Here is a 25,070-nt window from a genome sequence, read left to right on the forward strand (position 1 = left end):
CCATCTTTTCCGTCTTGCCCAGCTGTTCCCGCTGAACCCAGATCCCCGCTGGCAGAATTCGAACCCTCGCCCCCTTGCCCTGGCTCTGCAGCAAGCCTTGGGGCAAGAGCTGGCTCGGCTTCGCCAAGGGAACTCCCCGGCTCCCGGAACCGCAGCGCGTCTCCTCCAGGCCTTGGGGGCCCTGCTGAACTCCCCCCATGGTGGGGCACTGGTGATGATGATGCATAGGAACCACGCCATGTCCTGCCCACTGCTGCGCTTGCTCTACCAGTACCAGGTGAGAGTGTCTCTGTCTTGGCCAACACGTTACCCAGTTATTCCAGAGCCAGTTTGGTGGAGCGGTTAAGCATGCGGACTCTTACCTGGGAGAGCCAGGTTTGATTCCCTGTTCTTCCACTTGCAGCTGCTGGCCTTGGGTCAGCTATAACTCTCGCAGGAGTTGTCCTTGAAAGGGCAGCTGCTGTGAGAGCCTCTCAGCCCCACCCAGTTCACAGGGTGTCTATTGTGGGGGAGGAAGGGAAAGGAGATTGTGAGCCGCTCTGAGACTCTGTCCTTGAAAGGGCAGCTGCTGTGAGAGTTCTCTCAGCCCCACCCACCTCACAGGGTATCTGTTGTGGGGGGAGGGAGATAAAGGAGATTGTAGGCCGCTCTGAGACTCTGTCCTTGAAAGGACAGCAGCTGTGAGAGTTCTCTCAGCCCCACCCACCTCACAGGGTATCTGTTGTGGGGGGAGGGAGATAAAGGAGATTGTAGGCTACTCTGAGACTCTGTCCTTGAATGGGCAGCTGCTGTGAGAGCCCTCTCCAGCCCCACCCGCCTCACACGGTGTCTGTTGTGGGGGAGGAAGGGAAAGGAGATTGTAGGCCGCTCTGAGACTCTGTCCTTGAAAGGGCAGCTGCTGTGAGAGCTCTCTCAGCCCCACCCAGCTCACAGGGTGTTGATTGTGGGGGAGGAAGATATAGGAGATTGTGAGCCGTCTCTGATTCAGAGTGAAGGGCGGGTTATAAATCTGCCATTGTCGTCGTCTTCTCATTTCGGGAGGGTGCAAATATGAAGTCTGTTCAAATATCCAGACTGTCTCTTGCTCGTTCACTTCTGTGGGCTTTGGGGCCCTACAGCGATGCCGTTGCAATCCAACTTTTACTTTTTTCCTATGTAACCCCGTCTCCCGCCCACCCCGTTTTCAGCGCCTCGTCCCCCTGGACACGACCTTCTCCTCCCTGTTCTTCAAAGTCCTCATGCAGATGCTGAAGTGGCTGGAGAATCCAGCTGTGGAAGAAGGTCCTCTCCGCACCCAGCTCAAGTCCTTTGCTGTCCAGTATTCATCCAAACACCGGATCAACGACGGTAAGCGGCACTATTGCGTTACTGAACCATCAACTTTTGCTCAAAGGTGTTTCTCTAACCATATTTTTTTCAGTCATCATTCTCGGTATCGTCAAGCAAGGCTCCCAAACCTTTCCTTCCCATCTCTGAGAGCCAGTTTGGTGCAGTGGTAAAGTGCTCAGACTCTTATCTGGGAGAACCGGATTTGATTCCCCACTCCTCCGCTTGCACCTGCTAGCATGGCCTTAGGTCAGCCATAGCTCTGGCAGAGGTTGTCCTTGAAAGGGCAGCTTCTGGGAGAGCTCTCTCAGCCCCACCCACCTCATAGGGTGTCTGTTGTGGGGGAGGAAGGGAAAGGAGATTGTAGGCTGCTCTGAGACTCTTCGGAGTGGAGGGCGGGATATAAATCCAATGGTCTTCTTATCACTACATTGTAATATATAAGGAAATATTTATACAAATTCAATCTGGTCTCTAGCATTTAGAGCAGTGTTCCCCAACCTTTTTGACACCAGGGACCGGTTTTGTGGAAGACAATTTTTCTATGGATGGTGGGGGGGGGCATGGTTTCAGGATGATACAATTATGCATTTTATTTTGGTGTGGTGGTTAAGTGTGCAGACGCTTATCTGGGAGAACCGAGTTTGATTCCCCACTCCTCCGCTTGCAGCTGCTGGAATGGCCTTGGGTCAGCCCTAGCTATGGCAGAAGTTGTCCTTGAAAGGGCAGCTTCTGGGAGAGCTCTCTGAGCCCCACCCACCTCACATGGTGTCGGTTGTGCAGGAAGAAGATAAAGGAGATTGTGAGCTGCTCTGAGTCTCTGTTTCAGAGAGAAGGGCGGGGTATAAATCTACAGTTCTTATCTGGGCGAACCGAGTTCGATTCCCCACTCCTCCACTTGCAGCTGCTGGAATGGCCTTGGGTCAGCCATAGCTCTCGCTGAGTTGTCCTTGAAAGGGCAGCTGTTGTGAGAGCCCTCTCCAGCCCCACCCACCTCACAGGGTGTCTGTTGTGGGGGAAGGAGATAAAGAAGAGTGTAACCTGCTCTGAGACTCTGATTCAGAGAGAAGGGCGGGGTATAAATCTGCAGTCTTCTTCTTCAGTCAGAAGCCTTCCCTACCCACATGTATTTAATGTCCCCTGTAGAAGACCCCCCAAAATAACCAAAACCCATTTTTCTTCTGCCTCTCCTGGGCACTCGTTGGGGGGTCCTTGGATCGAACCTGAAGGGTTACAAGGAGCAAGGCTGGCCGAACAGCAAAACCGAGTACGAGTTTGTGGGTCGCTTTTGACTCCTTCGCCCTCCTTTTTCTCCCCAACAGTTCGAGGGGGGTTCCTCCACCTCGTGGACGCCCTGGCCTTCCGCCGCGACGCTGACGTGATCGGCTCCACCGTGCGGGCCATCGTAACCACCCTGAAGTCCAGTGGAAAGTACAGCGTGGAACCTGAGCTCATCAGCAAAGGTGGGGGGCCTGCTAAGGTACCAAGGGGCTGGGCCTGGGCAAGTTTGTTCCATGTGATTGGGCGGCTGCGAAGGGAGTCCACGCCCCCTGGGCAAGAGCAGCGAGTTTTACCCGACGGAAAGAGCGAGTTTAAGCTGCATCTGTGATACACTGAGTCAGCAGCTTGCGCCCTCTAGCCCAGGGGTGTCCAAACTCGCTTAACCCCCAAGAGCCACGCAGAATAAACGTCGGATGTTTGAGAGCCGCGAGGCGCGGACGTCAGATGTTTCAGAGCTGCAGGGAGGGAGAGAAGGAAGAAAGGGAAGGAGATGGGGAGGTAGAAAGAAAGCAACTTTCAATGCATTCTCCAAGCCACTGGCTGCCTCGGCGAAGTGATTTAAAGAGACAGATGCCTCTTCCAAGCCAACGGGTAGGGTGGGGGGGGGGGCTTCGAGAGCCACACAACATGTGTGAAAGAGTCCGTTTGGTCACTCGTGCCCTAGCCAAGGCTTTCGGGCTGTCTCATTTTTCACCCTCGGTTACCCAGTCGTAGAAAGCGGAGCAATTAGGACGATTCCCGATACGTGAAAGAGAGGTCCCTGCGCACAGAGGTTTGAAGAACTCGGCAGCGGCATTCTATCGTGTATGTTTTAAATGGTTAGCTTCCTTGGAGGCCTTGTGAGGGCAGAAAGGCGGGATGCGAGTTTTGTGAATAAAAAACAAATTGGCAAATTTGTCTGGTGAGCTTCCCGTTTGGCAGTAGTTGCTTTACCACGACTCCAGCCCTGCAGTTATCCTGGTCTGTGGCTTCCAAAGCATCGTGGTTCATTTTGGCCCTGTCAGAACAAGCGATGGCGGATTTTGCTTAGTCGCCAAGTCCTTAAGGGTCCTTCTCTTCTCCCCTGGCACCTGGGTTTTTTGGCCACTGTGTGACACAGAGTGGACTGGATTGGCCATTGGCCTGATCCAACATGGCTTCTCTTATGTTCTTAAGTGGCACAGAGTGTTGGACTGGATGGGCCATTGGCCTGATCCAGCATGGCTTCTCTTATGTTCTTATGTGACACAGAGTGTTGGACTGGATGGGCCACTGGCCTGATCCAACATGGCTTCTCTTATGTTCTTATGTGACACAGAGCGTTGGACTGGATGGGCCACTGGCCTGATCCAACATGGCTTCTCTTATGTTCTTATGTGACACAGAGTGTTGGACTGGATGGGCCATTGGCCTGATCCAACATGGCTTCTCTTATGTTCTTCTGTGACACAGAGTGTTGGACTGGATGGGCCACTGGCCTGATCTAACATGGCTTCTCTTATGTTCTTAAGTGACACAGAGCGTTGGACTGGATGGGCCATTGGCCTGATCCAACATGGCTTCTCTTGTGTTGCTATATGGAGCAGAGGTCCACCAGTGGCTGTTATCCACAACATATTGATGGAACTCTCTGTCTGGGGCAATGATGCTCTGTATTCTTGGTGCTTGGGGGGCGGGGGAACAGTGGGAGGGCTTCTGGTGCCCTGGCCCCACTGGTGGACCTCCTGATGGCACCTGGGTTTTTGTCCACTGTGTAACACAGAGTGTTGGACTGGATGGGCCACTGGCCTGATCCAACATGGCTTCTCTTATGTTCTTGTGTGACAGAGTGTTGGACTGGATGGGCCACTGGCCTGATCCAACATGGCTTCTCTTATGTGACACAGAGTGTTGGACTGGATGGGCCACTGGCCTGATCCAACAGGGCTTCTCTTATGTTCTTATGTGACACAGAGTGTTGGACTGGATGGGCCACTGGCCTGATCCAACATGGCTTCTCTTATGTTCTTATGTGACACAGAGTGTTGGACTGGATGGGCCACTGGCCTGATCCAACATGGCTTCTCTTATGTTCTTATGTGACACAGAGTGTTGGACTGGATGGGCCACTGGCCTGATCCAACATGGCTTCTCTTATGTTCTTATGTGACACAGAGTGTTGGACTGGATGGGCCATTGGCCTGATCCAACATGGCTTCTCTTATGGCTTCTCCCAGTCCTTCAGGGCCTGACAGAAACCCGTTCGCCCTACCTGGAGGAGCTCCTGGCCGCCCTCTTCTCGGTCACCTCAGAGGCCTCGCCCCGCCTCCCCGCCCGGGGCCCCATCGCTGTGGTGAGCTCGCTGCTGCTCCAAGACCAAGAGGAGAGCCCTGTGAAGAATGAGGCAGAGGCCTGCAGGTGGGCGGGGAACGAAGGCCGTGCCTCGTGTTTCTCTCTTGCTGACTCGGTAGGGGGACCTTTGACCCCCCCCCCCCCACATGACGTCATTTCACTCCCGCAGCACCGAAACGGCACGTCTGGGGCCCTCCTCTGGCCTTTTTGTTGACTGGCTGGAAATGCTGGATCCTGAGGTGATAAGCAGTTGCCCGGATCTCCAACAGCGGCTGCTGTTCTCATGGAACAAGGTGAGCGGGGCGGGGGGTGGGGTGGGCAGGGGGTTGTTTGCGAAATGGGATAATGTACAAGGGTGGCCAAGAAGAGCCCCGTGGGGCAGAGCGGTAAAGCTGCAGTACTGCAGTCGGAATCCTCTGCTCACGACCTGAGTTCGATCCCCGGCGGAAGCTGGGTTTTCAGGTAGCCGGCTCCAGGTTGACTCAGCCTTCCATCCTTCCGAGGGTTGTTGTGAGGATAAAATGGAGCAAACTGACCTTGATGTACTGATGGTCGGCTTTGGTATAAGGCGGTTTCATGTGTTCATGTGACGGCAGAGTCACATGACCCCAGTTGCCCTGTCCAGGACTACTGCAGACTGGGTCACAGGTTCCAACTTCCACTAGGAAAATCTCGGGGAGAAGGCTGTCTTAATCGCTGACACACTAGCTTTTCGCCTGCGAGGAGACTGCAGGGAGCCTGCCGGAATTGGTGATTCTTCTCACTTTTCAGATATCCGCAATGTTTCCTGAGTAGCAGATATTTATTTATTTATATGCCCTCTTCCTTCCAAAAGAGCCCCGTGGCGCAGAGCGTTAAAGCTGCAGTACCGCAGTCCTAAGCTCTGCTCACGACCTGAGTTCGATCCCCGGCGGAAGCTGGGTTTTCAGGTAGCCGGCTCCAGGTTGACTCAGCCTTCCAACCTTCCGAGGTCAGTCAAACGAGACCCCAGCTTGCTGGGGGGAAAGCGTAGATGACCGGGGAAGGCAATGGCAAACGACCCATCAAAAGGTCTGCTGTGAAAACGTCGTGAAAGCAGCGTCACCCCAGAGTTGGAAACGACTGGTGCTTGGCTACCTTTACCTTTACAGTGGTGGCCAAACTTGCTTAACGTAAGAGCCGCGTAGAATAAGCATCAGATGTTTGAGAGCCACCAAACAGGGAGGGAGGGAGGACGGAAGGAAGGAAGGAAAATAGATGGGGAGGTGGAGGAGAGGTGGAAAGAAAGCAACTTCAAATGTATTCCGCAGGCTGCTTGCTGGCTTGGCTTGAAGAAGCAATTTAAAGAGAGAAATGCCTTCTCCGAGCTGGCTGACGGGGTGGTCGCATAATAAATGCCGCACAATACATGTGAACAGGCCACAGTTTGGCCACCCCTGGGTAATGCCACGAGCTGGAGCGCTCCGATCCTCCCTGTGAATTCTCTATTGTAACCCATACCTTTCTCCCCTCCCACGCCATTCTTTCCAGGATAAAGGTTCTTCAGAACCGGAGGCCCCCTCTTTCCGCCCATATCTGCTGGCGCTCCTGACCCACGAGTCCAGTTGGACCACCCTGCACTGCTGCATCCAGATCCTGCTGGGCAAACACCGGGAGCAAAGGTGCGCCTTCTCTGAGCCGGTTCTCAAAGATTCCTTAACTCAGGGGCGGCCGCACTTGCTTAACATGAGAGCCACATAGAATAAAGGTCAGATGTTGGAGAGCTGCAAGACAGGGGGGGGAGGGAGGGAGATGGGGAAGAGAGAGGTGGGGAAAAAAAGCAACTTTATGCGTTTTCCATGCCGCTGGCTGGCTTGGCTTGGAGCAGTGATTTAAAGAGAGCTGTGCCTCCTCCGAGCCAGCCAGTGGGGCGATGGGGGCATCGAGAGCCACACAAGAGGTTTGAAAGAGCCGTGCGAGGCTCCCGAGCCACAGTTTGGCCTCCCCTGCTTTAGCTGCTGTTGGGAGGACATTGGAAAAGGTTTCTGGGAGAGAGCAGGGGGAGGGGGGAGTCCACGGACTTGCGAGCGCTGCGTTAGGACTGAACCCAACAGCCTAGGCCTAGGACCTGTCTACCTTAGGGACCGTCTCTCCCCATATGTTCCCCAGAGAGTACTGAAATCGGGTTCTCAAAATCTTACAATCCCTGGGCCAAAGGAGGTCCCGTGTGAAGTCAACTAGGGACAGGGCTTTTTCGATTACAGCCCCGTGCTGGTGAACATAAGAACATAAGAGAAGCCATGTTAGATCAGGCCAATGGCCCATCCAGTCCAACACTCTGTGTCACATAAGAGAAGCCATGCTGGATCAGGCCAGTGGCCCATCCAGTCCAACACTCTGTGTCACATAAGAACATAAGAGAAGCCATGTTGGATCAGGCCAATGGTCCATCCAGTCCAACACTCTGTGTCACATAAGAACATAAGAGAAGCCATGTTGGATCAGGCCAATGGCCCCTCCAGTCCAACACTCTGTGTCACACAGTGGCAAATTTTTATATATATATATATATATATATATATGTACACACACACTGTGGCTAATAGCCACTGATGGACCTCTGCTCCATATTTTTATCTAAACCCCTCTTGAAGGTGGCTATGCTTGTGGCCACCACCACCTCCTGTGGCAGTGAATTCCACATGTTAATCACCCTTTGGGTGAAGAAGTACTTCCTTTTATCCGTTTTAACCTGTCTGCTCAGCAATTTCATCGAATGCCCACGAGTTCTTGTATTGTGAGAAAGGGAGAATAGTACTTCTTTCTCTCCTTTCTCCATCCCATGCATTATCTTGTAAACCTCTATCATGTCACCCCGCAGTCGACGTTTCTCCAAGCTAAAGAGTGGAACCAGCTGCTGGAAGAGGTGAAGGCCCTGCGGAACCTTGGGCAGTTCCGCAGGGCCTGTAAGACAGTCCTCTTCCGGTTGGCATACAACTGACCGGCATCTGCATATTTTAAGGAAGACTTCGGGATAGCACACTGATGAATTGCGCTTATTTTATTGTGTAAATTATTAATGTATTTTAATTCTTAATTTTATTGTTAGAATTTTTATGTTGTGAGCCGCCCTGAGCCAGCTTCGGTGGGGTAGGGCGGGATATAAATCGAATGAAATAAATAAATAAACCCGAAGCGTCCTAAGAAAAACAAGCAGAGGCCTGGGAGCTTCCCTACCAAGAGCCACCCGGCTCGCACAAAGCTGTCACAGACGTTTGGAAGCGTCGGGCATATCGAACGCCGTTCCGTTTCTTTCCAATCTCTGTTCTTAAGCCTTTCTGTTGCCGGCAAGGCTACGAGCGGCTCGCAGATTGAAAAAACGCTCCCGGTTGCGGTATTTTAAACCCAGGCGCCTGTTTGGGCAGGCTCGGGAGCGTTTGTGCTTGTGGACTGGTGGGCAGGCCTCAGGAAAAGCTGCAGGCAAGGCCCCCCGAGGGAGGGATCCGTGTTTCTCACTCATTTACATTTTCCTCATACATCAGGGGTGGCCAACGGTAGCTCTCCAGATGTTTTTTTGGCCTACAACTCCCATCAGCCCCAGCTGGCTGGGGCTGATGGGAGTAGTAGGCAAAAAACATCTGGAGGGCTACCGTTGGCCACCCCTGCCATATCTACGCCAGGTTCTTGTATCTCCTGCCAGGTTTGACCCACCCGCATCCCTCGATTTCCTGTGGGCCTGTATCCATATCCCTCGGATTTGGCAAGGCAGAGACCAGAGGATACCCCAGGTAAGGGGCCTGCCCTCCGCCACACGGCTTGGGAGGGAGGGGGCAGCATTTGTTATGTCGCCCATCCACAGGGATCGAGGGTAAGAAGAGCCCAGTTGGACCGGACTGTCAGTTTCTCTTGTTTAAAAAATCCCATATATGTATAACTGGTTTTAATGCTTTTTACTGTCAATGTTTTATTGCAGGGGTGGCCAACAGTAGCTCTCCACATGTTTTTTTTTTTGCCTACAACTCCCATCAGCCCCAGCCATCGGCCATGCTGGCTGGGGCTGATGGGAGTTGTAGGCAAAAAACATCTGGAGAGCTACTGTTGGCCTCCCCTCTTTTATTGTATGCCACGTGTTGTGAGCTGCCCTGAGCCTGCTTCGGTGGGGAGGGCGGGATATAAATCTCATCTATATATATATATGTAAATATAAAGGAAAAAAGGCAAAGGTAGTCCCCTGTGCAAGCACCAGTCGTTTTCGACTGTAGGGTGACATTGCTTTCACAACATTGAAACTGAAACTGTTGGAGTGTAGTATTAGCCCCAAATTGATCAAAGATTTCAGGTTTTCACGGCTGGCATCATCATTAGGGTTTGTAGAATCTTTCGGGCTCAAGTGCCGTGTTCTACTGGAGAAAGTTTTCCTTCCAGACGTTTCGTTCTCAGCTGCGGAGAACATCCTCAGTGGCGTTGAAGCCAGAGCAGGCGCTCTGACCTTCTTGGCTGCTGTGCATTGCATTGTGCATTGAGCTGCCCTGAGCCTGCCTTTGGCAGGGGAGGGCGGGATACAAAAATAAATTTATTATTATTATTATTAAGGTCAGAGTGCCTGCTCCGGCTGCAACGCCACTGAGGATGTTCTCCGCAGCTGAGAACGAAACGTCTGGAAGAAAAACTTTGTCCAGTAGAACACGGCACTTGAGCCCGAAAGATTCTACAAACCCTAAAGCCCCAAATTGTTTTAATTGTTATATTGTTTAAGATTTTTATTAGTTAATGTTTAATACCTGTACATGTTTTTACTGTTGTGAGCCTCCCTGAGCCTGCTTCGGCGGGGAGGCCGGGATATAAATCCAATGAAATAGATAAGTAAATCAATTTTCATGGCAGACTTTTTATGGGGTGGTTTGCCATTGCCTAGTAGCCCCGTGGCACAGAGTGTTAAAGCTGCAGTGCTGCAGTCCTAAGCTCTGCTCACGACCTGAGTTCGATCCCCGGTGGAAGCTGGGTTTTCAGGTCGCCGGCTCCAGGTTGACTCAGCCTTCCATCCTTCCGAGGTTGGTCAAAGGAGTCCCCAGCTTGCTGGGGGCGGGGAAGCGTAGGTGACTGGGGAAGGCAATGGCAAACCACCCCGGAAAAAAGTCTGCTGTGAAAACGTTCTGAAAGCATCACCCCAGAGTCAGAAACAACTGGGGCTTGCACGGGGGACCTTTCCTTTTCCTTGCCATTGCCCTCCCCAGTCATCGACACTTTCCCCCCCAGCGAGCTGGGGACTCATTTTACCGATCTCGGAAGGATGGAAGGCTGAGTTAACCTGGGGCCGGCTGTCTGAACCCAGCTTCCGCCGGGATCGAACTCAGGTCGTGAGCAGAGGGCTGTGACTGCAGTTCTGCAGTTTTACGACTCTGCAATCCGGGGCTCTTTACATATATATATATATAGATGTAAGGACACAGAGAAGGAGAAAGGGGACATGTAATTCCTTAGCAGGAGCTCCTAGGCTCCGGGCTGATTGATTCTGAGGTTCAAGGCGGGGTTTGGATGCAGGGTGTGAGAGCGAGCACAGAGACAAAAAACCAGCCAAGTTAATATGAGCACTCCCCACCCCCTCCCGTAAAGGCCTGGCCTGTGACCCGTGTAGAGCAGGGGTGGCCAAACTGTGGCTCGGGAGCCGCATGTGGCTCTTTCACCCCTATTGTGTGGCTCTACCAGCCAGCTTGGGGAAGGCGTTTCTCTCTTCAAATCACTTCCCCGAGCTCCAGGCGGGAAAACCGACAAAGCGCGAGAAGACCCTCCGATAAACCCCGCCCTCTCGCCTTCCTTCATCCCGTTCTTCCCCTCCAACCATCCCCGGGATGGTCTTTTCCAGAAACGGCGGGAGGAGTTTGTGCTTCGCCTGAAGGCGCCCGAGCTGGTCAGCCTGGTGGAGCTGATTCTGGCGGAGTCGGAGACCAGAAGCCCCCCGGGGCCCGAGGAGGAGGCGGCCTGCTCCGTGATTCAGTCCCGACTGCCGCTTTTGCTGAGCTGCTGCCACGGAGACGTCGAGAGCATCAAGAAAGTCGTGGCGTACCTGACGGGCTGCATCCAGCAGTGGGGGAGCAGGTGAGGATATGCCTGCACCTCTTAAGAGCCGTCGAGTCACTTCTGACTTACGGCCAGTTATAAGTTTGTGACCTCCGAAACGTCCTTCTGTTGATGGCCTTGCTCAGGTAAAACGGAGAGCCAGTTTGTTGTAGTGACTAAGTGTGCTCTTATCTGGGAGAACTGGGTTTGAATCCCCACTCCTCCACTTGCAGCTGCTGGAATGGCCTTGAGTTGTCCTTCAAAGGGCAGCTGCTGTTAGAGCTCTCTCAGCCCCACCCATCTCACAGGGTGTCTTGTGGGGGAGGAAGGTAAAGGAGATTGTAGGCCGCTCTGAGACTCTGTCCTTGGAAGGGCAGCTGCTGTGAGAGCTCTCTCAGCCCCACCCACCTCACAGGGTGTCTTGTGGGGGAGGAAGGTAAAGGAGATTGTGAGCCGCTCTGAGATTCTGAGATTCAGAGTATAGGGCGGGATATAAATCCAATATCTTAATGAACTTTCAATTCATTTTGGGGTACATCCAGTTTGGTGTAGTAGTTAAGTGTGCAGACTCTTTTCTGAGAGAACTGAGTTGGTTCTCCATTCCTCCACTTACAGCTGCTGGAATGGCCTTGGGTCAGCCATGGCTCTTGCAGAGTTGTCCTTGAAAGGGCAGCTGCTGTCAGAGCTCTCTCAGCCCCATGTACTTCACAGGGTGTCTGTTGTGGGGAAGAAAGGTAAAGGAGATTGTAAGCTGCTCTGAGATTCAGGGTGAAGGGCGGGGTATAAATCTACAGTCTTCTTCACCACCACCAGTTTGGTATAGGGGTTAAGTGTGCAGACTCTTATCCGGGAGAACCAAGTTTGATTCCTCACTCCTCCGCTTTCAGCTGCTGGAATGGCCTTGGGTCAGCCATAGCTCTTGGAGGAGTTGTCCTTGAAAGAGCAGCTGCTGTAAGAGCTCTCTCAGCCCCACCTACTCCACAGGGTATTTGTTGTGGGGGGAGAAGATACAGGAGATTGTGAGCCACTCTGAGTTTCAGAGGCTGAGTATGAATCCAGTATCGTCATCTTCTCCCTCCCTCCTTCACTTCCTTTCTTCTCCTCTTCCTCCTCCTTCACCAGCAACAGAGCTTCATCCTTCAGAATCTGTCCTGGCTTCTTCGTGGCCACCCTTCGCAGTCTCCTGATTTCTCAGTTGCCACCTCCCTCTGGGCTGGTGGTGGAGCCAAGGAGCAGAAAGTCTGGAACTATCCCCAGTTCATTGTCAACCTTGTGGTTGCCTAACTCTCCAGTAGTCGTTACTTTTTGGTTTCTTGATGTTCAGCTGTGATCATGGATTGGGACTTTCTGTGAAGCTGTAGCCTGTTTAATTACTTTTTTTTTAAGTTCTCTCTCATTCCACCAACAACTTTTGTTAATAATGAGGACTAGCTCCTTGGATTTTCAAAGAGGAACAAAAAAGCGGTCTCACCAGTGGGGTTGGTTTTGATCATGGAGGACTTGCTTCCCACCACCCACCCCTGCTGCCAGTGTCTGCTGGACTCAGAAGCCCCCCACACCCTCTGTGCATTGATAGTGATCTGGTCAATTTCGCATCCGATCTTTTTATTCTTTCCTTTTCTTGGTGTTTAGCTCAATGGGAAAATGTTGCCAAGATCTTCTTCTTCAGATCTACCTCCAGTTGCCTGAGATCCTCGTGCCCGTGCCGGAGACTCTGCTGTCCAGCGAAGGGGGCACGGATAGCAGCACCTGCAAAGTAAGGATCGAGGCCGATTTGGGGGAGCAGTGTCAGAGAAACAATCCGGGCTGTTAGTGGTTGCAGATTTTCCGGACTGTATGGGCACGGTCTTGGCGTTGTAGAACCTGATGTTTCGCCAGCAGCTGTGACCAGCATCCTCAGGGGTATAGCACAAAAGGCTAGAGTTCTCTCTGTGTCAAAGTGAGAAGAAGATGGCAGGTAGGTAATTTATATCCACTTAGGAGGCGGGGTAGGGCTGTATCATTATCTTGTAGGAGCTTCCTGGGCTGTGACACGCTAACAGAGGTGCTTTCCTGGGGAGGTTCTTTGCATATGGAATGACTGTTGGAATTCTAATGTTGTCTGTAGTGCTGTTGTAAGACGGGGAGCATTTTGTGTCTTTCGGGACAGGAACCCATGCCCTATTCATTTTGTAACCCTCTTCTTTCCTGTTGAAATCGTGTTTATGTTGATGGATTTCAGTGGCTTCCCTGTCTAATCTGACGTGATAATCGGATGTGTTGTCCAGCATTACAGTAGCTTGGAATAAGATCTGTTTGAATTAGGCCTTGTTCAGCCACTGCTGATTTTTCAGGTTGGCCAAGTCTGCAGTGTCTTTCAGGTTCTTTTATTCTTGTCTGGATGCTACGTCCAGGCAGTTTGCCTGGAGAAAGAAGAAAGGGTGAAGGCAAGCCAGGATTGTACCTGTGAAGTAAGAGGGGAGGGCAGAATCTTGACGCATTGCCATCGCTACTGCTATATGAAAGGAGAGAAGGTTAATGGCGCCTCTTGATAAGGACAGAAGACGTCCTAGTGGCCTGCCCAAAGTGTAAAGGGTTAAGGCATTGGCACTTACTTTGTGACATAGAATCATACAGTTGGAAGGGACCTCCAGGGTCATCCAGTCTGTCCCCCTGCACAAGGCAAACTCACAAATCCCTCCCCCTAAATTCACAGGATTTTCATCGCTGTCAGATGGCCCTCTAGCCTCCGTTTAAAAACCTCCAAGGAAGGAGAGCCCACCACCTCCCAAGGAGGAAGCCTGTTCTACTGAGGAACTGCTCTAAACTCACAAACCCCTCCCCCTAAATTCACAGGATCTTCATCACTGTCAGATGGCCATCTAGCCTCTGTTTAAAAACCTCCAAGGAGGGAGAGCCCACCACCTCCCAAGGAGGAAGCCTGTTCCACTGAGGAACCGCTCTAACAATCAGGAAGTTCTTCCTAATGTTGAGCCAGAAACCTTTTGATTCAATATGCACAGCGCAGAAACATTTGGGGTTTAGTTAGTGTGCTAATGTGCCCCAGGTCTTAAGAGTTCCGGAGTTGCTTCTCATGCCAACATCTCGACAACGAAGGGAAGAAATGGCGGTGGAAAGTTGCCACCAAGTCTGTTTTGCTGTAGGGTGACCCTGTGAGGTTTTCAAGTCAAGAGAAGGACAGAGGTGTTTTGCCATTGTCTGCCTCTACAAAGTCTTCCTTGGTGATCCTCCGCCCAAGTACTGACCCCGTAGAGCAGGGATGTCAAACATGCAGCCTGGGGACCAAATCAGACCCCCGAGCAACTGGCTGTCGGATGATTCCTTCTCCCACTCTCTTGCTTTCTTCTGCATCACAGCTTGCTTTGCAAGGCTTGCTCAGTCACACAGGAACTACAGAGCAAAACCTCTATTTTCTCCATTGGCTGAGGCTCCTCCCTTGGGGAGGAAGGGGGGAGGGAGAGCTTGCTTTGCCAGGCTCTCTCAATTGCTCAGCAGAACTACTGAGCCAAGCCTCTCTTCCTTCTATTGGCTGAGGCTCCTCCCCATCCTGGTCCCCTGGGGAAGGAAGGAAAGAGCCAGAGCTTCCTTTGCCCAGTTCCCTGGATCCCCTGGGAGAAATACAAAGAAAGCACCTTTAAGACCAATATCAATGTTTTAATCATGTTTTATTTTTAAGGTTGTTTTTTTAAAAAATCATTGTGTTCATCTGTGTCCTTTATAAAGTTTATATCTCTGCTACCTAATCTTAAATAGGAACACACATGGCCTGGCCAAACATGGTCTGGCCCGACAAGATCTCATTTATGTCAGATCTGGCCCTATAACAAATGAGTTTGACACCCCTGCCGTAGGGTTTTCAAGGCAAGCGTCTAACAGAGGTGACTTGCCATTGCCTGCCTCTGCGTAGCAACCCTGGACTTCTTTCGCACATACTGTGTGGCTCTTGTGTGGCCTCAGCTTGGAGAAGGCGACGAAGGTGGTGAGGGGTCTGGAGACCAAGTCCTATGAGGAAAGGTTGAAGGAGCTGGGCATGTTTAGCCTGGAGAAGAGGCGGCTGAGAGGTGATAGGATCACCATCTTCAAGTCCTTGAAGGGCTGTCATATGGAGGATGGTGTGGAATTGTTTTCTGTGGCCCCAGAAGGTAGGACCAGAACCAATGGGTTGAAATTAAATCAAAAGGGTTTCTGGCTCAACATTAGGAAGAACTTCCTGACAGGGAGATTCCTCAGTGGAACAGGCTTCCTCGGGAGCTGGTGGGCTCTCCTTCCTTGGAGGTTGTTCAACAGAGGCTAGATGGCCATCTGACAGCAATGAAGATCCTGTGAATTTAGGGGGAGGGGTTTGTGAGTTTCCTGCATTGTGCAAGGGGTTGGACTAGATGACCCTGAAGGTCCCTTCCAACTCTATGAGTCTATGATTCTTTGAGCTGAGAATGTTTAGCCTGGAGAGGAGGCGGCTGAGAGGTGATATGATCACCATCATCAAGTCCTTGAAGGGCTGTCCTCTAGAGGATGGTGTGGAATGGTTTCTGTGGCCCCGGAAGGTAGGACCAGAACCAATGGGTTGAAATTAAATCAGAAGAGTTTCCGGCTCAACATTAGGAAGAACTTCCCGATCATTAGAGCAGTTCCTCAGTGGAACAAACTTTCTCGGGAGGTGGTGGGCTTTCCTTCCTTGGAGTTTTTTCAACAGAGGCTAGATGGCCATCTGACAGCAATGAAGATCCTGTGAATATAGGGGGAGGCGTTTCCTGCATTGTGCGGGGGGTTGGGCTAGATGACCCTAGAGATCCCTTCCAGATCTATGATTCTAAGGCATTTCTCTCTTTAAATCACTTCCCCAAGCCAAGCCAGCTGGTGGCTTGGAGAGTTCCACATTTTCATCGCTTGATATTTTTAAATTTTTTAAATTTATTTTTATTCCATTTATATCCTGCCCTCCCTGCCGAGGCGGCTTACACAGACATGCCTATGCGTGAGTAGACGTAGTGGTGTGGCATTAAAACCATAAAACATAAGAGTAATATAAAACATAAAATACATAAAAAATATTTCAGTGCTACGATCTTAAGTTTTCAAATTTATAATTCTCTGTAAAGCAGTTCGTAAGTTGTCCTCTCCGCAGGTGCTGTACAGCGGATTGTGAGGGATGGTTTGTACGTTGCTTAGAACCGTAGTGGCCAGCAGTCTAGTTTACATATGCCTGGTGGAAGAGTGCTGTCTTTTTGTCCGTCCTGAATCCGCTGCCCGTCAGCTTCATGGGACATCCTTGAGTCTGGACATCCTTGAGTCTTAGTATTCTTCTTAGGAGAAGAAGAAAAGTTCTCTCTGTCCCCCTTCTCGGCCTTATGCGTATCTGATCTCCCTCAACTATTCTTCCATCACATAAGAGAAGGAACCTGGAAATCTGAGCGCTGAATCAAAATACGATGTTGTTGTTTTAAAAACAGAGAGAGAGAGAAGAATATAAATTAGCTTAAGTGAGATACTTTGAAGTTATAAGAATGTAAGAGAAGTCATGTTGGATCAGGCCAATGGCCCATCCAGTCCAACACTGTGTCACATAAGAACATAAGAGAAGCCATGTTGGATCAGGCCAGTGGCCCATCTACTCCAACACTCTGTGTCACATAAGAACATAAGAGAAGCCATGTTGGATCAGGCCAATGGCCCATCCAGTCCAACACTCTGTGTCACACAGTGGCAAAAAAACCCCAGGTGCCATCAGGAGGTCCACTAGTGGGATCACGACACTAGAAGCCCTCCACTGTGCTCCCCCCAAGCACCAAGAATACAGACCATCGCTGCCACAGAAATAAGAACATAAGAGAAGCCATGTTGGATCAGGCCAATGGCCCATCCAGTCCAACACTCTGTGTCACATAGGAACGTAAGAGAAGCCATGTTGGATCAGGCCAATGGCCCATCCAGTCCAACACTCTGTGTCACATAAGAACATAAGAGAAGCCATGTTGGATCAGGCCAGTGGCCCATCTAGTCCAACACTCTGTGTCACATAAGAACATAAGAGAAGCCATGTTGGATCAGGCCAATGGCCCATCCAGTCCAACACTCTATGTCACACAGTGGCAAAAAAAACCCAGGTGCCATCAGGAGGTCCACTAGTGGGATCACGACACTAGAAGCCCTCCACTGTGCTCCCCCCAAGCACCAAGAATACAGACCATCGCTGCCACAGAAATAAGAACATAAGAGAAGCCATGTTGGATCAGGCCAATGGCCCATCCAGTCCAACACTCTGTGTCACATAGGAACGTAAGAGAAGCCATGCTGGATCAGGCCAATGGCCCATCCAGTCCAACATTCTGTGTCACATAAGAACATAAGAGAAGCCCTGTTGGATCAGGCCAATGGCCCATCCAGTCCAACACTCTGTGTCACATAAGAACATAAGAGAAGCCATGTTGGATCAGGCCAATGGCCCATCCAGTCCAACACTCTGTGTCACAGAAGAACATAAGAGAAGCCATGTTGGATCAGGCCAATGGCCCATCCAGTCCAACACTCTGTGTCACATAAGAACATAAGAGAAGCCATGTTGGATCAGGCCAATAGCCCATCCAGTCCAACACTCTGTGTCACAGAAGAACATAAGAGAAGCCATCTTGGATCAGACCAATGGCCCATCCAGACCAACACTCTGTGTCACAGAAGAACATAAGAGAAGCCATGTTGGATCAGGCCAGTGGCCCATCCAGTCCAACACTCTGTGTCACATAAGAACATAAGAGAAGCCATGTTGGATCAGGCCAGTGGCCCATCCAGTGCAAAACTCTGTGTCACATAAGAACATAAGAGAAGCCATGTTGGATCAGGCCAGTGGCCCGTCCAGTCCAACACTCTGTGTCACATAAGAACATAAGAGAAGCCATGTTGGATCAGGCCAGTGGCCCATCCAGTCCAACACTCTGAGTCACATAAGAACATAACAGAAGCCATGTTGGATCAGGCCAGTGGCCCATCCAGTCCAACACTCTGTGTCACATAAGAACATAAGAGAAGCCATGTTGGATCAGGCCAATGGCCCATCCAGTCCAACACTCTGAGTCACATAAGAACATAACAGAAGCCATGTTGGATCAGGCCAGTGGCCCATCCAGTCCAACACTCTGTGTCACATAAGAACATAAGAGAAGCCATGTTGGATCAGGCCAGTGGCCCATCCAGTCCAACATTCTGAGTCACATAAGAACATAAGAGAAGCCATGTTGGATCAGGCCAGTGGCCCATCCAGTCCAACACTCTGTGTCACAGAAGAACATAAGAGAAGCCATGTTGGATCAGGCCAATGGCCCATCCAGTCCAACACTCTGTGTCACAGAAGAACATAAGAGAAGCCATGTTGGATCAGGCCAATGGCCCATCCAGTCCAACACTCTGTGTCACAGAAGAACATAAGAGAAGCCATGTTGGATCAGCCCAATGGCCCATCCAGTCCAACGCCCTGTGTCACAGAAGAACATAAGAGAAGCCATGTTGGATCAGGCCAATGGCCCATCCAGTTCAACACTCTGTGTCCCATAAGAACATAAGAGAAGCCATGTTGGATCAGGCCAGTGGCCCATCCAGTCCAACACTCTGTGTCACACAGTGGCAAAAAAACCCCAGGTGCCATCAGGAGGTCCATCAGTGGGATCAGGACACTCCACTGTGCTCCCCCCAAGCACCAAGAATACAGAGCATCATTGCCACAGACATAAGAACATAAGAGAAGCCCTGTTGGATCAGGGCAGTGGCCCCTCCAGTCCAACACTCTGTGTCACAGAAGAACAAAAGAGAAGCCCTGTTGGATCAGGCCAGTGGCCCCTCCAGTCCAACACTCTGTGTCGCACAGCGGCCAATATTTTTATCCAATCCCCTCTTAAAGCTGGCTATGCTTGTAGCTGCCACTGTGGCAGTGAATTATCTTGTCTAAGGGGGGGTGGGGGGCTTGAATTACAGCGGAGAGGGGGCACGACTAGCCAATGGCAGCGTTTGAGCAGTTTGTGGGGAACTTCGGCTGCCCAGTGGACTGACAATCCCAAACAATTGACAACGCAAGGTGCCAAAAACCACTGGAGATGAGCGGAGCAGGGGAAAGGGGCCACGCGGGGTCTGCACCTGCTTTGTCATTGGGCACTTCCTGTTTCCAGATCAGGCCAGGGACCTGGAGATGGCTTGGAGGCTGCCACTTTTGTCCACCCGTGCAGTGGCAAGCTACTTCCCTGCTGGTTTTGAGCGAGGTGCTCAAGGTCTGGCCCCTGCCACTCACTTGGTTGCGATCCTTCCCACAGCTGGATGCCCTGGTCCACCGGTTCATCGCCCTCCTCTCCGATTCCAGCGATTCGAAAGCCAGCGAGAGCCGCCTGTGGGACGCCAACATGGCCTGCCGGAAACTCGCCGTGGCTCATCCCATCCTTCTGCTCAGGTTCGTCTTTCTCAACTCACTTCGGGATTTCACGTTCATTTGAGGCGTTCCAAGAGCCCAAAGCCAGTTTGGTGCAGTGGTTAAGTGTGTGGACTCTTCTCTGGGAGAACCAGGTTTGATTCCCCGCTCCTCCACTTGCACCTGCTGGAATGGCCTTGGGTCAGCCATAGCTCTCTTATCTGGGAGAACCGGGTTTGATTCCCCCCTCCTCCGCTTGCAGCTGCTGGAATGGCCTTGGGTCAGCCATAGCTCTCTTATCTGGGAGAACCGGGTTTGATTCCCCCCTCCTCCACTTGCAGCTGCTGGAATGGCCTTGGGTCAGCCATAGCTCTCTTATCTGGGAGAACCGGGTTTGATTCCCCCCTCCTCCGCTTGCAGCTGCTGGAATGGCCTTGGGTCAGCCAGAGCTCTCTTATCTGGGAGAACCGGGTTTGATTCCCCCCTCCTCCACTTGCAGCTCCTGGAATGGCCTTGGGTCAGCCAGAGCTCTCTTATCTGGGAGAACCGGGTTTGATTCCCCGCTCCTCCGCTTGCAGCTGCTGGAATGGCCTTGGGTCAGCCATAGCTCTCTTATCTGGGAGAACCGGGTTTGATTCCCCACTCCTCCACTTGCAGCTGCTGGAATGGCCTTGGGTCAGCCATAGCTCTCTTATCTGGGAGAACCGGGTTTGATTCCCCCCTCCTCCGCTTGCAGCTGCTGGAATGGCCTTGGGTCAGCCAGAGCTCTCTTATCTGGGAGAACCGGGTTTGATTCCCCCCTCCTCCACTTGCAGCTCCTGGAATGGCCTTGGGTCAGCCAGAGCTCTCTTATCTGGGAGAACCGGGTTTGATTCCCCGCTCCTCCGCTTGCAGCTGCTGGAATGGCCTTGGGTCAGCCAGAGCTCTCTTATCGGGGAGAACCAGGTTTGATTCCCCGCTCCTCCGCTTGCAGCTGCTGGAATGGCCTTGGGTCAGCCAGAGCTCTCTTATCTGGGAGAACCGGGTTTGATTCCCCGCTCCTCCGCTTGCAGCTGCTGGAATGGCCTTGGGTCAGCCAGAGCTCTCTTATCTGGGAGAACCGGGTTTGATTCCCCCCTCCTCCGCCTGCAGCTGCTGGAATGGCCTTGGGTCAGCCAGAGCTCTCTTATCTGGGAGAACCGGGTTTGATTCCCCCCTCCTCCACTTGCACCTGCTGGAATGGCCTTGGGTCAGCCATAGCTCTCTTATCTGGGAGAACCGGGTTTGATTCCCCACTCCTCCACTTGCACCTGCTGGAATGGCCTTGGGTCAGCCATGGGTCTCTTATCTGGGAGAACCGAGTTTGATTCCCCACTCCTCCACTTGCACCTGCTGGAATGGCCTTGGGTCAGCCATAGCTCTCTTATCTGGGAGAACCGGGTTTGATTCCCCACTCCTCCACTTGCACCTGCTGGAATGGCCTTGGGTCAGCCATAGCTCTCTTATCTGGGAGAACCGGGTTTGATTCCCCCCTCCTCCGCTTGCAGCTGCTGGAATGGCCTTGGGTCAGCCAGAGCTCTCTTATCTGGGAGAACCGGGTTTGATTCCCCACTCCTCCACTTGCACCTGCTGGAATGGCCTTGGGTCAGCCAGAGCTCTCTTATCTGGAAGAACCGGGTTTGATTCCCTGCTCCTCCACTTGCAGCTGCTGGAATGGCTTTGGGTCAGCCAGAGCTCTCTTATCTGGGAGAACCGGGTTTGATTCCCCACTCCTCCACTTGCACCTGCTGGAATGGCCTTGGGTCAGCCATAGCTCTCTTATCTGGGAGAACCGGGTTTGATTCCCCACTCCTCCACTTGCACCTGCTGGAATGGCCTTGGGTCAGCCAGAGCTCTCTTATCTGGAAGAACCGGGTTTGATTCCCCGCTCCTCCACTTGCAGCTGCTGGAATGGCTTTGGGTCAGCCAGAGCTCTCTTATCTGGGAGAACCGGGTTTGATTCCCCGCTCCTCCACTGGCAGCTGCTGGAATGGCCTTGGGTCAGCCATAGCTCTCGCAGAGCTGTCCTTGAAAGAGCTGCTTCTGGGAGAGCTCTCTCATCCCCACCCACCTCACAGGGTGTCTGTTGTGGAGAAGGAAGATAAAGGAGATTGTGAGCCGCTCTGAGACTCAAAGAATAGGGCAGAATATCAATCCAATATCTTCTTCTTCAAAGAAAAAACATCACTGTGATGCTCAACAGAAGTTGTCTGAGGAGCATTAGTAGCCAGTAGGGCTCGTGAGTTTCAGGCTAGGTTCTGAGAAACCCGGGTTCGAATCCCCACCCTCTTGTGGAGGCTCACTGGGTGACCTTGGGCCAGTCACACACTCTCAGCCTGATCTACCTCGCAGGGCTGGTGTCAGGATAAAATGGAGGAGAGCCACTTCGGGGCTCCGTTGTGGAGGAAGGTGGGGATATAAGCAAACTGAATGAATAAGCATTTCCCCATTCTGACATCCATTTCTCATTCATTCCATCCAGGAAAGATATCTTTGTCTAGAAACTGTCTACAAAGAATTAGTTGTGGAGTAAAACTCTGGTTTTTGGGGGGCGGGGGGAGGCTGGGTGTGGTTTGGTTGATCAGAATATTTACTTGGTATTAAGAGTTTTTGTTAAGGGGGAAGAGGCTTGAACAGTTAGCGGCATTGAATGAATCTGCAGAAGGGGAAAGAAACGTGATGTCTCCTCTGCCCTTTCAGTCTTTCAAAACGCCTGGAAGAGAAACAGAAACTTCCTTAACCTAATAAGAGTACACCCCAGCCTGCCCAAGCTGATGCTACAATTTGCTGTAGCGGTTAAGTGCGCGAACACTTCTCTGGGAGAACCGGCTCGATTCCCCACTCCTCCACCTGCACCTGCTGATGTGACTTCGGTTCAGCTACAAGGCTGTTCTGCTCAAGAGCAGTTTTGGGAGAGCCGTCTCAGCCCCACCGACCTCACAGGGTGTCTGTTGTGGGGAGGGGAGGGGAAAGGAGATTGTCAGCCACTCTGAGACTCCTTTGGTTAGCAAAGGGCGGGGTATAAATCCAGTCTCCTCCTCCTCCTCCTCTTCTTCCTCCAGTCTTCTTCATCTTCCTCCTCTTCTTCCTCTTCTTCTTCTTCCTGTGTTAATTTTCAAGATGCCTTGAGATTCTCAGGTCTTGTTTTTTTTTTTTAATTTTCCCTCTCTCTGTGTGTTATTGTGTATGCGTGCCTGGAAGTCATGGTTGACTTGGACATTCAAGGAGGTGACTTCTGTGGCCTGCCCCTGTGTCCCAGCCTTGTTATTCCTTGGAGGTCTCCTATCCAAGTACCTATCAAGTACCTATCAGATGAGATCAGGCTTGCCTGGGCTATCCAGGTCAGAGTCTCAGTTTTGTCAGGCCTCTAAGGTTCACAGCATCGTCATGGTTCATCTTCAGTTTCTTGGTTACTCGAGACTAATCCTAGGCGCAGGTCTTGTAAAAGGTCGCTTTGGCAGTTGCTGTCACCGCAGCACAAGGATCTTTGCGGCGTGACAAGAAGAAGAAGAAGAAATTGGATTTATATCCCACCCTATACTTTGAATCTCAGAGCGGTCACCATCTCCTTGACGTCCCCCCACCCCACAACAGGCACCCTGTAAGGTGGGTGGGGCTGAGAGAGCTCTCGCAGCAGCTGCCCTTTCAAGGACAACTCCTACGAAAGCTATGGTTGACCCAAGGCCATTCCTGCAGCTGCAAGTGGAGGAGTGGGGAATCAAACCCGGTTCTCCCAGATAAGAGAGCTGTGGCTGACCCAAGGCCATTCCAGCAGCTGCAAGTGGAGGAGTGGGGAAGCCAACCCGGTTCTCCCAGATAAGAGAGCTCTGGCTGACCCAGGGCCATTCCAGCAGCTGCAAGTGGAGGAGTGGGGAATCCAACCCGGTTCTCCCAGATAAGAGAGCTCTGGCTGACCCAAGGCCATTCCAGCAGCTGCAAGTGGAGGAGTGGGGAAGCCAACCTGGTTCTCCGAGATAAGAGAGCTATGGCTGACCCAAGGCCATTCCAGCAGCTGCAAGTGGAGGAGTGGGGAAGCCAACCTGGTTCTCCGAGATAAGAGAGCTATGGCTGACCCAGGGCCATTCCAGCATCTGCAAGTGGAGGAGTGGGGAATCAAACCCGGTTCTCCCAGATAAGAGAGCTGTGGCTGACCCAAGGCCATTCCAGCAGCTGCAAGTGGAGGAGGGGGGAATCAAACCCAGTTCTCCCAGATAAGAGAGCTCTGGCTGACCCAAGGCCATTCCAGCAGCTGCAAGTGGAGGAGTGGGGAATCAAACCTGGTTCTGCCAGATAAGAGTCTTCACACTTAACCACTACGCCAAACTGGCTCTCTGCAGCAACCATTGTTTGCTTGGCCCCGCCTCCTGTGGCAGCCATTTTGTGCCCGAGCCCACCATGCTGTGTCAGAATGTCAAAAGGCTCAAAAGAGCTGGGGACCCTAGCTGTAGCCATTTACCCGTTGCTGAAGCGTCCTAAGGTGGATCTTTCGTTATTTATTTGTTTTCTTCTCTGGGTCGTCTTCTCAGGCACCTGCCAATGATTGCGGCCCTCCTCCATGGCCGGGTTCACCTCAACTTCCAGGAGTTCCGCCAGCAGAACCACCTGGCCTTCTTCAGCCACGTCTTGGGGATCCTGGAGCTCCTCCAGCCACAGGTCTTCCAGAGCGAGCACCAGGGGGCGCTGTGGGACTGCCTGCTCTCCTTCATCCATCTGCTGCTGGTGAGAAAGAGGGCCCTCTTGAACGCGCAAGCAGCTGCCTCCTCTGGGATCGGACCATCACAGTCAATATTGCCTACTCAGACTGGCAGCCGCTCTCCAAGGGGAGGGGCCGGGGCTTAGCCAAAGAGCACCTGCTTGGCATGCAGAAGGTCCCAGGTTCAATCCCCAGCATCTCCAGTTAAAGGGACGAAGCAGCAGGTGATGGGAAAGACCTCTGCCTGAGACCCTGGAGAGCCATGGAGAGGGGCCATAGCTCAGTGGCAGAGCCTCTGCTTGGCATGCAGAAGGTCCCAGGTTCAATCCCCAGCATCTCCAGTTAAAGGGACCAAGCAGGAGGTGATGGGAAAGACCTCTGCCTGAGACCCTGGAGAGCCATGGAGAGGGGCCATAGCTCAGTGGCAGAGCCTCTGCTTGGCATGCAGAAGGTCCCAGGTTCAATCCCCAGCATCTCCAGTTAAAGGGACGAAGCAGCAGGTGATGGGAAAGACCTCTGCCTGAGACCCTGGAGAGCCATGGAGAGGGGCCATAGCTCAGTGGCAGAGCCTCTGCTTGGCATGCAGAAGGTCCCAGGTTCAATCCCCAGCATCTCCAGTTAAAGGGACGAAGCAGCAGGTGATGGGAAAGACCTCTGCCTGAGACCCTGGAGAGCCATGGAGAGGGGCCATAGCTCAGTGGCAGAGCCTCTGCTTGGCATGCAGAAGGTCCCAGGTTCAATCCCCAGCATCTCCAGTTAAAGGGACGAAGCAGCAGGTGATGGGAAAGACCTCTGCCTGAGACTCTGGAGAGCTGCTGCCAGCCTGAGTAGACAAGACAGACTGACTGATTCAGTAGAAAGCAGCTTCGTATATTCGTATGTAAGGTCTCCGAGTTCACAGGGGTCTTTCCCATCACCTCCTGCCTGCTCCTTTTAACTGGAGATGCTGGGGATTGAACCCGGGACCTCCTGCACACCCAGCAGATGTGTTGAGCCACAGACGCACCCACCCCCAGTAGGCCACCGTCTCCTAAGCATGAT

General features: G+C 52.1%; 1 protein-coding gene and 1 non-coding gene across 2 annotated transcripts in view; both read left to right on the forward strand.

Moving 5' to 3' along the window:
- INTS1 (integrator complex subunit 1) overlaps nucleotides 1–25,070 on the forward strand; it is a 122,637-nt gene that overhangs the window by 79,467 nt on the left and 18,100 nt on the right. The window contains exons 30-40 of the mRNA XM_060260485.1: nucleotides 23–277; nucleotides 1,188–1,347; nucleotides 2,649–2,789; nucleotides 4,803–4,983; nucleotides 5,087–5,210; nucleotides 6,427–6,557; nucleotides 8,576–8,663; nucleotides 10,739–10,971; nucleotides 12,565–12,688; nucleotides 19,227–19,360; nucleotides 23,863–24,055. Of these exons, the coding sequence (XP_060116468.1) occupies nucleotides 23–277; nucleotides 1,188–1,347; nucleotides 2,649–2,789; nucleotides 4,803–4,983; nucleotides 5,087–5,210; nucleotides 6,427–6,557; nucleotides 8,576–8,663; nucleotides 10,739–10,971; nucleotides 12,565–12,688; nucleotides 19,227–19,360; nucleotides 23,863–24,055 (1,764 nt within the window). The remainder of the gene's footprint in view (nucleotides 1–22; nucleotides 278–1,187; nucleotides 1,348–2,648; nucleotides 2,790–4,802; nucleotides 4,984–5,086; nucleotides 5,211–6,426; nucleotides 6,558–8,575; nucleotides 8,664–10,738; nucleotides 10,972–12,564; nucleotides 12,689–19,226; nucleotides 19,361–23,862; nucleotides 24,056–25,070) is intronic.
- Nucleotides 13,424–13,552, forward strand: LOC132588630 (U6atac minor spliceosomal RNA). Its single transcript, XR_009556520.1, has one exon. It is a non-coding gene; the product is annotated as a U6atac minor spliceosomal RNA (small nuclear RNA).

The sequence above is a fragment of the Heteronotia binoei genome, chromosome 20, assembly GCF_032191835.1.
Source record: "Heteronotia binoei isolate CCM8104 ecotype False Entrance Well chromosome 20, APGP_CSIRO_Hbin_v1, whole genome shotgun sequence".
NCBI classification, from domain to species: Eukaryota; Metazoa; Chordata; class Lepidosauria; order Squamata; family Gekkonidae; genus Heteronotia; species Heteronotia binoei.